General features: G+C 48.8%; 1 protein-coding gene across 4 annotated transcripts; it reads left to right on the forward strand.

The window, feature by feature from the left end:
* Positions 1–1,823: 1,823 nt before the first annotated feature.
* Positions 1,824–10,721, forward strand: LOC114604703 (uncharacterized). 4 transcript variants are annotated; one of them, XM_028745095.2, is made up of 4 exons: positions 1,824–2,133; positions 4,148–4,472; positions 7,089–7,253; positions 10,063–10,721. In XM_028745095.2, exons 1-4 carry the CDS (start codon positions 2,110–2,112, stop codon positions 10,263–10,265), a joined length of 717 nt encoding a protein of 238 aa, XP_028600928.2. In that variant the 5' UTR covers positions 1,824–2,109; the 3' UTR covers positions 10,266–10,721. The 4 variants fall into 4 exon arrangements, with proteins under 4 accessions (XP_028600928.2, XP_028600931.2, XP_028600927.2 ...); XM_028745094.2 differs by lacking the exon at positions 1,824–2,133 and adding an exon at positions 2,163–2,443; XM_028745097.2 differs by lacking the exon at positions 1,824–2,133 and adding an exon at positions 2,453–2,810.
* Positions 10,722–13,490: the final 2,769 nt, after the last annotated feature.

The raw sequence follows: 13,490 nt of genomic DNA on the forward strand, positions 1-13,490 counted from the left end.
CGATCGATCAGCCTTCTCGGAGACCACACAATCCCCCCCCCCCCCGTCGATATAAAGAATTTGATATAAAGGGTAATATAGCAAGCAGGGGAAGGAAATGTGTTAAAAACCAGAATAAGAAGTTGAGAGAAGTTGCGGGGGGGGGGGGGAATCTGGGTACTATTCAGTATGTGATTTGATATGTTATTACAATGACGGAATTGTAAAACCTAATAAAAATGATTTTAAAACAAGCAAACAATAAAGTTGAACGGAAGGCTCCAGAGAAACAAAAGGAAGTCCTTTTTTTCACAGTTGGCAGAGGACTTTGTGGGTGCCAGAGGAGGACCACAAGGGTACCATTAGACCCACAGCACCACACTGTCAACCCCTCGAGTAGGCTCACGATTTTAGGGCAGAAAAACTACCCAGATAGCACATCTCGCCGGATTATTAGGAACAGCAGTGTTGCACACAAAATTCAACGGAGATGTCTAACATTATAGATGCAGAGCCACTGGCTATTTAATACACAGCACATTTTCTCACCGGGTCTGGTTTCTGGGGCTCACTGAATGTACATACTTAATAATAGCTGTTTACCAGCTCCATCTGGTATGCAGGATGAGACCCTCCCTGCCCGCAGACTGTCTCGCCAGAGTGGTGCATGCTCTGGTTATCTCCTGCTTGGACTACTGCAATGTGCTCTACGTGGGGCTACCTTTGAAGGTGACCCGGAAACTACAACTAATCCAGAATGCGGCAGCTAGACTGGTGACTGGGAGCGGCCGCCGAGACCACGTAACACCGGTCTTGAAAGACCTATACTGGCTCCCAGTATGTTTCCGAGCACAATTCAAAGTGTTGGTGCTGACCTTTAAAGCCCTAAACGGCCTTGGCCCAGTATACCTGAAGGAACGCCGACTTGGAACACTTCAGTTCAACTTCTGAGCAGGACGGCACTGAGATTCAAGTACTCCCAACAGGTATTTTTGACAGAAGTGCTTAATAATAATAATAATAATAATAATAATAATAATAATAATAATTATATATTTATACAAAAAAAATTCCTTCCAGTAGCACCTTAAAGACCAACTAAGTTAGTTCTTGGTATGAGCTTTCGTGTGCATGCACACTTCTTCAGATACGTGCATGCACACGAAAGCTCATACCAAGAACTAACTTAGTTGGTCTTTAAGGTGCTACTGGAAGGAATTTTTTTTGTTTTGACTATGGCAGACCAACACGGCTACCCATCTGCAACTATATATTTATACCCCGCCCATCTGGCTGGGTTTCTCCAGCCACTCTGGGTGGCTTCGAACAGAACACTAAAATACAATAACCTATTAAACATTAAAAGTTTCCCTAAACAGGGCTGCCTTCAGATGTCGTCTAAACGTCTGGTAGTTGTTTGACATCTGGCGGGAGGGTGTTCCACAGGGCAGGTGCCACCACCGAGAAGGCCCTCTCCCGGGTTCCCTGTAACTTGGCTTCTCGCAGTGAGGGAACTGCCAGAAGGTCCTCAGTGCTGGACCTCAGCGTCCAGGCAGAATGATGGAGGTGGAGACGCTCCTTCAGATATACTGGACTGAGGCCATTTAGGGCTTTAAAGATCAGCATCAACACTTTGAATGGTGCTCGGAAACGTACCGGGAGCCAATGTAGGTCTTTCAAGACCAGTGTTATATGGTCTCAGTGGCCGCTCCCAGTCACCAGTCTAGCTGCCGCATTCTGGATTAGTTGTCTCTGGGTCACCTTCAAAGGTAGCCCCACGTAGAGCGCATTGCAGTAGTCCAAGCAAGAGATAACCAGAGCATGCACCACTCTGGCGAGACAGTCCACGGGCAGATAGGGTCTCAGCCTGGGTACCAGATGGAGCTGGTAGACAGCTGTCCTGGACACAGAATTAACCTGCGCCTCCATGGACACCTGTGAGTCCAGAATGACTCCCAGGCTGCACACCTGGTCCTTCAGGGACACAGTTACCCCATTCAGGACCAGGGAGTCCCCCACACCCGCCCGCCCCCTGTCCCCCCAAAACAGTACTTCTGTCTTGTCAGGATTCAACCTCAGGATATACCCACTGTTTCGTGGAATTCTTCAGCACAGCAGAAGGATACAGAAATGCTTCACAAACTCATCTATATGGTGAATGGAATTGTATAACAACAATTGCTATAGAGCAGTGTTCATAAAGTTATCCAAGCTGGCGGCCATCTCTGCCTCTTGAGGGAGCAAGTTCCACAGTTCGGCCATGTGGCGGGCCTACGATTCCCCATCCCTGGCGCTGATGTGATCGATGCGCCGGCAGTTGTGGCAACAGAACAGTTGCCCTTCCATTGTTTTGCCACAGAGGTTCTCTGGCCTGCTGTCGCTTCCACGCGCGCTGGTCTGCGCACAGCCACATGGGACTGGAGGGAAACACGCAGCCATGGCGCTACAGAACGAAGAAGTCCCGGTGAGCCGCCATGCGCAGGGCGCAAGGCAACTGTGGGGAGGTTGTGGTTGGGGCTGGAGAGCGCAACCTCCCTTGGGCGCATAACAGTTGCCGAGCAACAGTTGAGGCTGGGCCTGAGGAACAGGCCTGAGGAGCCGGCATCGTTGGTGCGCAGGCGAAAGCCTTGCGCCTCAGGCGTCCGTGTATGTGGCAAAGCGAAGGCCTTTCCGAAGGCTGGAGCAAGCCATGAGGCCAGAATCCAGAATCCATGCCATAAATGAGAGGTTAGGCCTCAGATTGAGGCCCTAGGAAGCATGGGCTTCTCGCAGGGCCTTCCCAAGACATTTTGCGGCCTGAGGCGGAGGACAAGATGGCGCCCTTCCCCAAGGTTCGCAGACACAGGAGCCACAACCTATATGGCGGCCGTTATCTCGTGATTAAAAAATGGGATATCCCTCCCAAGTATCCCTATTTTCCAGAGACAATCCCAGATTTACAGAAGCCGTAAATTTTTTGAGCCTGGAATGTCCCACCTTCCCTTAGGATGTCCCTATTTTTAATCCCTGTTGGAAGCCACAGGGTACAAATAATTGATGATGTTGATGATGATGATGATGATGATGATTATGTTGGAGGGTCTAGAGCAGTGGTTCCCAACCTTTTTTTTTAGCATCTCTCAAATCCTGGTGCCACCCACCACCCCCTGTGACATATAATTCTTATTATTCAAATAGTGAACTCCTATTCACATGGAGGAAGCCTAAAAGGCCATTAACTGTTAATAACTCGTTCTCGAATTGCCCCCCCCCTTAATATGGCCCACGTTGGGAACCACGGGTCTAGAGTTATCCGACCCCCTGAGCCAAGGAGATCAGTAACTAGGCAACCTTCAGAAAACATCTGAAGGCAGTCCTGTGTAGGGAAGGTTTTTTTGAAACGTTTAATTACGTTTTTATGTATGTCGGAGGCCATCCAGAGTGGCTGGGCCAACCCAGTCAGATGGGCAGGGTCTAAATAATAAGATGATGATGATGATGATGATGATGATGATGATGATGATGGAGGAATAGGACATCCCTATTTGCGTCAGAGAAATGTTTTTCTGGGATACTTGCGAGGTATGCAGGGACGCGGGTGGCGGTGTGGGTAAAAGCCTCAGCGCCTAGGGCTTGCCGATCGAAAGGTCGGCGGTTCGAATCCCCGCGGCGGGGTGCGCTCCTGTTGTTCGGTCCCAGCGCCTGCCAACCTAGCAGTTCGAAAGCATGTCAAAGTGCAAGTAGATAAATAGGGACCGCTTACTAGCGGGAAGGTAAACGGCGTTTCCGTGTGCGGCTCTGGCTCGCCAGAGCAGCGATGTCACGCTGGCCACCTGACCCAGAAGTGTCTCCGGACAGCGCTGGCCCCCGGCCTCTTGAGTGAGATGAGCGCACAACCCTAGAGTCTGTCAAGACTGGCCCGTACGGGCAGGGGTACCTTTACCTTTTACCTGCGAGGTATGCACATGGGGCCAAAGACAGCTTCAGGTTTTCCACTGGAAGGAGGCCTGCAGCGATTGTGAAAAATAGCTTCCTGGGTGCATTGAGAGCCACAGTGAGCAGGACACAGAGAACCACAGAGTTGGAAGGGACCCCTGGAGGTCCTCTAGTCCAACCCCCTGCAAGGCAGAAACCTCAACCCGAGCGTCTGTGGCATGTATGGAACTGGCCCCACCCTTTGTCTTTGCAGGAGGCCCACGTGTGCAAGTCGCAGCAAGAATCGATCCAGTCTGCAGAGGTGCTGAGCGTCCTGCTGGCGTCGAGAGGCGTGCGGGCCCGCTCCATCCACGAACAGCTCGATGGCTTGTCTCTGTCCACCATCTACTGCCTGCTGGCCGCTCTGATGCAGTGCTTGAGCCTGGCCAGCCTCTGCGTGGCCGTTTCCCTGCTCAAGTGGGTGGCCGTGGTTCAATATCCGTACACCAGGCAGCCGAAGCGGTGGGTGACGTACAATTTCGGGGTGCCCGACGTGATGGAAGTGTACGAGACACAGCAACCCAACGGCACAGAAATTCGTAAGAGGGCCTTCTTCCCCCAAACAGCCCCTGCTCCTGCGCTGTTTCAGGGTGGGTGGGGATTCTGCACCAAGTGGGCACAAATCTAGTCCAACCCCCTCTATCCCATATAGAGATCAAACCTGAAACCTTGGTGTTATCAGCTAGGCGTAGGTGGGTATGTTTACAGTGCTTTCATTTGCTCTTGTGGTTCGCTGTTCAAACTATTTTAAAATTGGGAGTTGAACCCCAATTATTATTATTATATTATTATTATTATTATTATTATTATTATTATTATTATTATTCCGTCTTTTCCACTGACAGTGAAGGCCGTTTACAGATAAAAATACAGTGGTACCTCGGGTTACAGACGCTTCAGGTTGCGCGTTTGCAGGTTGCGGGCCACAGGAAACCCAGAAGTACCGGAAAGGGTTACTTCCGGATTTCGCCACTTCACCAGAAGCCCTAAATCACATCACGCGCGTGCGCAGACGTGGCGCTGCAGGTTACGAACACTGCGGGTTGCGGACGTGCCTCCATCACGGATTACGTCCACAACCCGAGGTTCCACTGTAAGAGCAGCTAAAAACACAGAGGGAAAACAACTGAAAATCAATTAAACATTGGTATAATTAAAACAGCACAGCACCACCCTTTTCATTAAAAGCAATCTGTTCCCAAAAGCCTGTTGAACCAAGAAATCTTCACCTGCTAGCAAATGAACAACAAGGAGGGGGCCAGTTTGACTTCTTTAGGGAGGGAGTTCCAAAGTCTTGCTTCAGGGCTTGGTAGGCAGACTGGCAAGGTTTAACAATTATTAATCAAGATCCTTTATTAGGCATATCAAACCACACATTATCAAACAGACACCGTATACAAATTGTGCAAAATACGAACTCAACAAGGTTTGTCCCAGTCATATCTTTGACTCCAGAGAAGATCAATTTGCATAAAAAAATACAATACAGCACTACCAAATCCCCGATCAATTAAGAACCACTAATTTTCTTTATAATGGCTCAGTCTTTCTACATGGACAGCACTCAAAAATTCAGCCACTATTAAAGTAATTTGATCATTCCCATCCAAAAGCAGGCCCTGAACCGTTGGTAGCATAGAAATCTGCCTATTGAGTTGTAAGGCCTCTAATCATTTTCTTCTGGCATAAATGCCAAAATCACAAGAAAAGAAAATATGCTCCAAAGTATCAGGTTCCTGTTTAACAAACCAGAGCATCTCTAGATAAAAGCGCCATGGGTACCACAAGCTGGGTTAGTAGCTCTGCTGCCAGTCAGAACAGACAGCCTTGGGGTTAGGTGGATCCAACATCCTTTTCTCACAAGATGTAGCCAACCAGATGCCTGTGTCAAACTGGCAAGCAGAACCTAAGAACAAGAACACTTCCCCTTCCTGTAGTTTCCAGCAACCGGTAGTATGCAAAAGCATCGCTGTCTCTGACTGTAGAGGCAGAGAAGAGCCATCCTGGCTAGGAGCCATCGACAGCCCTCTTGTCCGTGAATTTGTCACAGTCATAGATTGGTGTTCGGGACGTGGGTGGCGCTGTGGGTTAAACCACAGAGCCTAGGACTTGCCGATCAGAAGGTCGGCGGTTCGAATCCCCGCGACAGGGTGAGCTCCCGTTGCTCGGTCCCTGCTCCTGCCAACCTAGCAGTTCGAAAGCACGTCAAAGTGCAAGCAGATAAATAGGTACCGCTCTGGCGGGAAGGTAAACGGCGTTTCCGTGCACTGCTCTGGTTCGCCAGAAACGGCTTAGTCATGCTGGCCACATGACCCGGAAGCTGTACGCCGGCTCCCTCGGCCAGTAAAGCGAGATGAGCGCCGCAAACCCAGAGTTGGCCACGACTGGACCTAATGGTCAGGGGTCCCTTTACCTTTACCTTGGTGTTCATCACTGCCTCCTGTAGCAGTGAGTTCCATAGTTTAACAGAGAGGTGGCCATAGCATGTAGCAGAGCATCTGATTTGCATGCAGAAGTGTGTGGGTTCAGCCCCCAGCATCTCCATTTAAAGTTAGGAAAGGCTATTGTCCTGCCTGAATGAAACCTTGGAAAGCTACTGCCTCTCAGCCTGGACAGCTTGGTAGTCTAATGATCTGATTCTGTATCAGGCAACTTCCTGTGTTCCTCAATAAGCTCACCAAACTACACTTCCCAGGATTTTTGGGGGGAGGCCTTGGCAGTTTGGGTGAAAAAATGGGTACAAAATGATTCTGTTTTTTGAGCAGATGCGTTGTGCTTTACAGAGCCTAGGGCTTGCTGATCAGAAGGTTGGCGGTTTGAATCCCCACAACGGGGTGAGCTCCCATTGCTCAGTCCCTGCTCCCGCCAACCTAGCAGTTCGAAAGCACGTCAAAGTGCTAGTAGATAAATAGGTACCACTCCGGCGGGAAGGTAAACGGCGTTTCCGTGCGCTGCTCTGGTTCGCCAGAAGCGGCTTAGTCATGCTGGTCACATGACTCAGAAAAACTGTCTGCGGACAAACGCCGGCTCCCTCAGCCTATAGAGCGAGGTGAGCGTGCAACCCCAGAGTCGGCCACGACTGGACCTATCTGTCAGGGGTACCTTTACCTTTACAGTTTGCCATATGAATTTCCCTCTCCTTTCTATTCCGACAGCGGATGTTCATTTCTTTCCCAACACTGCTTTCGTGCCGTGGTTTATCAGCATATGTTTCGTGGGCATGTTCTTGGGCTTTGCAGCTTTTCTCCTGGATTTCATGGAAATTGAGATCCTAGGCAAGCATAAAACAGCCGTTGCTACTTCCCTGCACGTTTTGTCAGGTAATTTGCCAGTTTCTACGTAGACTTGCCGGTTCTTTTGCATCTAACGCTGATAAGGGACAGTTTCAACTCAACCCATAATTGCATTGGTATTAAAAAAACTGAGCAAGGGAAATCTTCAGTTTGCATGCATAGCTGGCTCACAGAAGAGCAGTGGCGTAGCGTGGGGGGTGCAGGGGGGGCTGGCTGCACCGGGCGCAACATCTGGGGTTAGGGCAAATCCACAGGTTAGGGGGCGCAAATCCACGGGTTAGGGGGCGCAAATCCATGGGTTAGGGGGCGCAAATTACTTGCCTTGCCCCGGGTGCTGACAACCCACGCTACGCCACTGCAGAAGAGAGCGGCCCTTGTGTGCTTTGTCCCGACTCGACGTGTTCTGTGGCTCACAGAACAATAAGTGACTCTTGTGGAGAATGGAAAACCGAGGTGGAGGAATGCAATGGGGAAATCTGGGAGGGGGCATGGCTGGCTTGAACCCTGGACAGGAACACCCCACACAGCAATGTGTTGTCGCAGGTCTTGATAGTTTTCATGGTTGTTGTGGAATATGCACCAGTGAATAAGGCACAAGACACGGAAAATTCCCAAAGAGCCCACAGTCAAAATCTAGGTGTCAGTGAGAGAAGAAAAGTAATGGGTATAAATTTTCTGGGTGTGCCTTGCACATTTATCCACAAAGAGAAGGCAGAGTAGATTTTAAATTTAATTTATACCCGACCCACCCGTATCTCTCCAATTGGGCCCTGTGAGGTTACAATGTGACTGAGAGTAGTTTAATAAAACTTTGCATGCCATGCTGGTGGAATCTACAAACATATAAAAACTGTTTTGAAAATGCTTTTTTTAAAGCATTTTTTAAAATACAGTGAGTTTTCCATAAGTTTTGCCATCGCCGTCTAGTGTCACATTGTATATTGTACTTAGAACACACTTAAAACGTTTTATTTGCCGCTGTATAGCTGAGTCCATGGTGAGAAGGGGATTGTGGGGGATTTAATGCAGACAAATTCAACTAAGCATAGATTGCCAGCAGGCAACGGGGTTAAGAATGCTGTTGTATTTGTCTGCATTAATTTTCTCACACCCTAAATGCCATGGAGCGGGTCTGCCTCACATTTATGTCAATAACTTTGCTGGCTCAGGGTATCAATAATCCCAAGCTGGGCTGAACATTTGGGGAAAGGCTGTAGCTCCGCTGTAAAGGGTCTGTCTTCCACACGGTGGCTCCCAGTTCCTTCCCTGGCATCTCTAGGTAGGACTGGGAACAACCCTTACCTGAAATGCTGCAGAGCTGCTGCCAGTCAGTGTTGACAACACTGCGTCAAATGGACCAATGGTGAGAGCCAGTGTGGTGCAGTGGTTAAGAGCGGCAGACTCGTAATCTGGTGAAACGGATTTACGTCTCCGCTCCTCCACATGCAGCTGCTGGGTGACCTTGGGCTAGTCACACTTCTCTGAAATCTCTCAGCCCCACTCACCTCACAGAGTGTTTGTAGTGGGGGAGGAAGGGAAAGGAGAATGTTAGCCGCTTTGAGACTCCTTAGGATAGTGATAAAGTGGGATATCAAATCCAAACTCTTCTTAAAAAAATAATTAAAACATGGACCAATGGTCTGACTCTATATAAGGCAGCTTCTTGCAGTGATGGGGGCTAGAGCCTTCTCCATGGCGGTTCCCTGGTTGTGGAACTCACACCTCTGGAGATAAGGCAATCCCCCTCCATAACAGAAGGCAATAATATACCGTATTTTTTGCTCTATAAGACTCACTTTTTCCCTCCTAAAAAGTAAGGGGAAATGTGTGTGCGTCTTATGGAGCGAATGCAGGCTGTGCGGCTATCCCAGAAGCCAGAACAGCAAGAGGGATCGGTGTGCACCGATCCCTCTTGCTCTTCTGGCTTCAGGGATAGCAACGCAAAGCCTTTTTAGCGCAGCGGAAGCGCTCCTCCCTTTTCGCTTAAAAGGCTTTGCGTTGCTTTCTTGTTTTCCTTCTCTAAAAACTAGGTGCGTCTTATGGTCTGGTGAGTCTTATAGAGCGAAAAATACAGTACCCATTTTCATGCAGGCATTTGGGTGCAACACTCTAGGTGGAATCTGTTTTCTTTTTATTGTTGCTGAACTGTTTTATTGGTTGAATGGCTTTTAACTGACATTTAGATTTTACGTGTTGTTTTAAATAGTCTTGTGCATCACCCAGGATGGGCCACTGGCTTGATCCTGCAGGGCTCAGGATAGATAGTGAAATATAGTCGGAGTCGAGAGTAGATTTCATGCTCTTTATTCAGCTCATAGTGGTGAGGAGCAATAGGCGTTCCCCCAGAATGTCTGCTTTATATACATTATTGGCTAATACGTTATTGGCTAATTCCGGGATTCTCCTGTAGGCCAATCAGGTTGCGGATTCACTTCCACCTGGAGCTGGATTGGGTGGCTCCTGTGGACCAATCAGACTGCTGCAATCTGGGTCCTATTGTTCTAGGACCAATCAGACTGCGGCAATCTGGGTCCTATTGTTCTAGGACCAATCAGACTGCTGCATTCTGAATCCTATTGTTATAGGACCAATCAGACTGCTGCATTCTGGATCCTATTCAACTCAGTACATAACAGATAGATAGATAGATAGATAGATAGATAGATAGATAGATAGATAGATAGATAGATAAAATTTAAGCACTGTGCATGGCTTCCCAGAACCAACAGCTGTCAACAGATAAGCTCATAGCTGCCCTGCCTGCCTGTTCCATCTCTGTGACACAAACAGGAAGAATTGGACTCTAATGAGACCTTTCTTTTCCCTCCCCCTGCAGGCATCTTCCTTGTAATCCTCATTGGAATCTGTTGCTGGTGTTTTGTGACGGTTAACGAACGGATCTACAGGGATGATCTGATGAACGCCGAGTTGCTCAGTTACCTAGGAGAGAGTTTTTATATCGCCCTGCTGTCCCTTGCCTTCGCGAGCTTAGCTAGCACGCTAAGCTTTCTGGCGATGAAGCTCAGCAGACAAGAATAGCGTCAGCGCAGCCGAAAACGCCACAGAGAAGCCCACAACCTGCTGCACAGTCTAAACACCCTGCCAATGGTCTGGTTTGGATGCAGCACTCCCTGGTTCGGAAACCATGGTTTGTGAAGCCTGAAACGAAGGTGAAAACTATGAATTCACCCCTACCCTCATGTGGAAAGTCCTGGTTTGTTTAAGTTCCAAAAGGGGAACTCTGCTTTGCTGTTAGTGTCCCAGCTAGGATATTAAGTGATGATTGTCAAATAGAGTTGTGTGTAGTGGGGAATTCTGGTTTAAAGAAAACCTGCCAGAGCAGGAGGGGAGGAGCAATAGATGCCCAGCTCTTGTTCCTAGCTGCTGTTTATGAAGGTGAGAAGATTGCATCCAAATCTGCCCATCGTTGTGACCACCAACCAAATCACACTGCTTTTCAATAAAGGTTGGCAAATAAACCTAGGCAAGAAACAACGTCTTGTTTGGTGTTCTGTTCCAAAACCACCAGTTCCAGGTTTATGTATCCTGCCTCCAGGAACCAGCTGAAGTTTGGGTGTTAAGTTGTGGGTGAACATATCAGACAGCAATTCTTCAGACAGCTCTTGTTTATTCGCAGGCCAGAACAGAACTGAGCTGAAGGGTTCAACCAACCTGCTTATATAGAGCTCCACTACAAAGCAACAGTAACAACTTTCTGTAACTATCCAATCACTGAACGTCACTTTCAATTCCTTATTTGCATATGTGGACCTGAGTGAAAACTATCTACAGTATCCCCCTGCTGGCCCAGGGTGAGAACTTCAGTACATAACATTGGGTACCACTTCTTATGCAGCGATGAGAAGGATCCAAAGGAGGAGAGGCAACAACAGGGGAGGAATTGTTTGCTAAAGAGCTAGTGGCCCTGAAAATACATTTGCATGGCTTAGGACTGTAGGAGTCATCTCCTTTTTTCCAAGATGATGTCAGCATCATCTCCTAAGATTTCAGAAGTGGGCAGGAGCCAAGTCTTCCTTTCTCCCCGTGTTGCAATGTCACCTTGTTTCATGGTCCACATCAGGTTAGCATGATGTTTGCAACATCGGGTGGGGAGGAGAGGCACCCCAAGGCAGCCTTAGAGCAAGGAAAATCTGCTGGAAGTGAAAGCAGCTAGCTATTCATCTCATCAGCATACATCAGGCATACAGCCCTGATGCTATTAAAAAAGCAGTTTCGGGAGGTGAGAAGGAATTTGGCGTGAAGAAGCAGGGGGAGTAACTTAACCCATTCTATGACTACAGATCAGTGGCGTAGCGTGGGTTGTCAGCACCCGGGGCAAGGCAAGTAATTTGCGCCCCCTAACCCGTGGATTTGCGCCCCCTAAACCGTGGATTTGCGCCCCCTAACCCTAAGCCCCAGATGTTGCGCCCGGTGCGGCCGGCCCCCCCTGCACCCCCCACGCTACGCCACTGCTACAGATTCTCTGGTTTGCCTCCCCCACTCCCACCCCAGCACCACCATGGTCCAAAAATCTGCGTTTAGCTTTCATTTGAACTGCATTGGGAGACACCCATTGGGGCAGAGAAGCTGCAGACGGGAAATTTATTTCTGATTCTCTGCCCCTCTCCCAAATCTGCCTTTCCTTCATTAAGAAACAGCGCTGGGCAGTGCTTAAGTTTATATACATGTCCTGTTATTCAGTCCTCAATTCCCAGCTCTTTATAAAACTACTGAAAACCGCAGCTGGAGAATGTGCCATAATATTTGGTGGGATGGGGTGTGCGCCAACTCCTTGTACCATAGACAAATTTGAGTCCTTTTGGTGCAAGTCAGCAAGTTAAGAGTCATGTTTTCTCAGCCTAACCTACCTCGCAGGCTTGTCGTGAGGATAAAATGGGGAAGGGGCAGAACGGTGCCACCTTGAGTTCCTGGGAGGAGAAGGTGGAGTAAAAATATAATAATATTTTTGTAGAAAAAATATATCAGGAGCGGCCTGCAGTCTAAGCACCGAAATAAAAAGGTAAAGGTAAAGGGACCCCTGACCATTAAGTCCAGTCATGGCTGACTCTGGGGTTGCGGCGCTCATCTCGCTTTATTGGCTGAGGGAGCCGGCGTACAGCTTCCGGGTCATGTGGCCAGCATGACTAAGCCGCTTCTGGTGAACCAGAGCAGTGCACGGAAACGCCGTTTACCTTCCCGCCGGAGCGGTACCTATTTATCTACTTGCACTTTGTGCTTTGGAACTGCTATGTTGGCAGGAGCAGGGACCGAGCAACGGGAGCTCACCCCGTCGCGGGGATTCGAACCGCCGACCTTCTGATCGGCAAGTCCTAGGCTCTCTGGTTTAACCCACAGCACCACCCACGTCCCTTAACCACCAAAATAGCTTTGCGCAAAAAAATCAGGACGGACGCTCATTGCTGTATGACTGCCCTGTAAACAAAGCAGAACAAATGCTCTGTAAAGGCTGGGCGCTGTCTAGCCCCCTCATAAGCCTTGTGCAATCAACTCGGGAGGAACCCTGAATAAACAGCTTGTCTGGAGGGGGTCTGTACTGTCGAGGTCCAAAAATGGGACAATCTGTGCCTTGCCCAGGGGATGGCAGCAGTGTCTCTCGGATTTCTGTGTGACACGTCTCTATAGCAACCGTGCACAAGCATGGCAGAGGAACTCTGGAGGGCAACAGCAAGGTTACTCGAAACTCCGCTGCTGCAATTCAAAGAGCAGGTTGGCTTGCCCAGAGTCGCGCCGCTTAGTGAAAGTTTCATTACCTATTCTTCCCTTAATTTCCCCACCTCCAAAGTCATGCGCTGGACCCCTCAGGCTCTGGATCCCATTTCTGCCCGCAGGTTCCCAGGGCTCTTTGCCTCCATTCGAGGTTAATCATTCACCTTTTTAATTTCATTTATTTATTTATTTCACCGAGCCAACGGTTTGTATGAATAGAGCCATTGTGCGCAGCGGGAACGAGCCCCAACCCCCAAACAATGGAGCAATGAAAAAAAAGAGGAAAGTGGAAAGAAGAGATGTCCCAAGTAGTGCTCCAGCCGACGATAACAGGAGCTAAGCAGAGCGGCTGCGGGTGCAGACTCCATAAACTGGGTGCCAGGATTATACGTAACTAATAATAATAATAATAATAATAATAATAATAATAATTTATTATTTATACCCCGCCCATCTGGCTGGGCCTCCCCAGCCACTCTGGGCGGCTTCCATAAAACCCACCAATACAGTAAAATATCACACGTTAAAAACTTCCCT

This window comes from Podarcis muralis, chromosome 9, assembly GCF_964188315.1.
Source record: "Podarcis muralis chromosome 9, rPodMur119.hap1.1, whole genome shotgun sequence".
Classification (NCBI taxonomy): Eukaryota; Metazoa; Chordata; class Lepidosauria; order Squamata; family Lacertidae; genus Podarcis; species Podarcis muralis.

Excerpts from the sequence above, each read along its gene's own strand:
- LOC114604703 (XM_028745094.2), top strand. The coding sequence starts at position 2,285 with ATGCGCCGGCAGTTGTGGCAACAGAACAGTTGCCCTTCCATTGTTTTG. Across the intron at positions 2,444-4,147 it reads TACAGAACGAAGAAGTCCCG|GAGGCCCACGTGTGCAAGTC; the intron begins GTGAGCCGCCAT and ends TTGTCTTTGCAG. Across the intron at positions 7,254-10,062 it reads TTCCCTGCACGTTTTGTCAG|GCATCTTCCTTGTAATCCTC; the intron begins GTAATTTGCCAG and ends CTCCCCCTGCAG.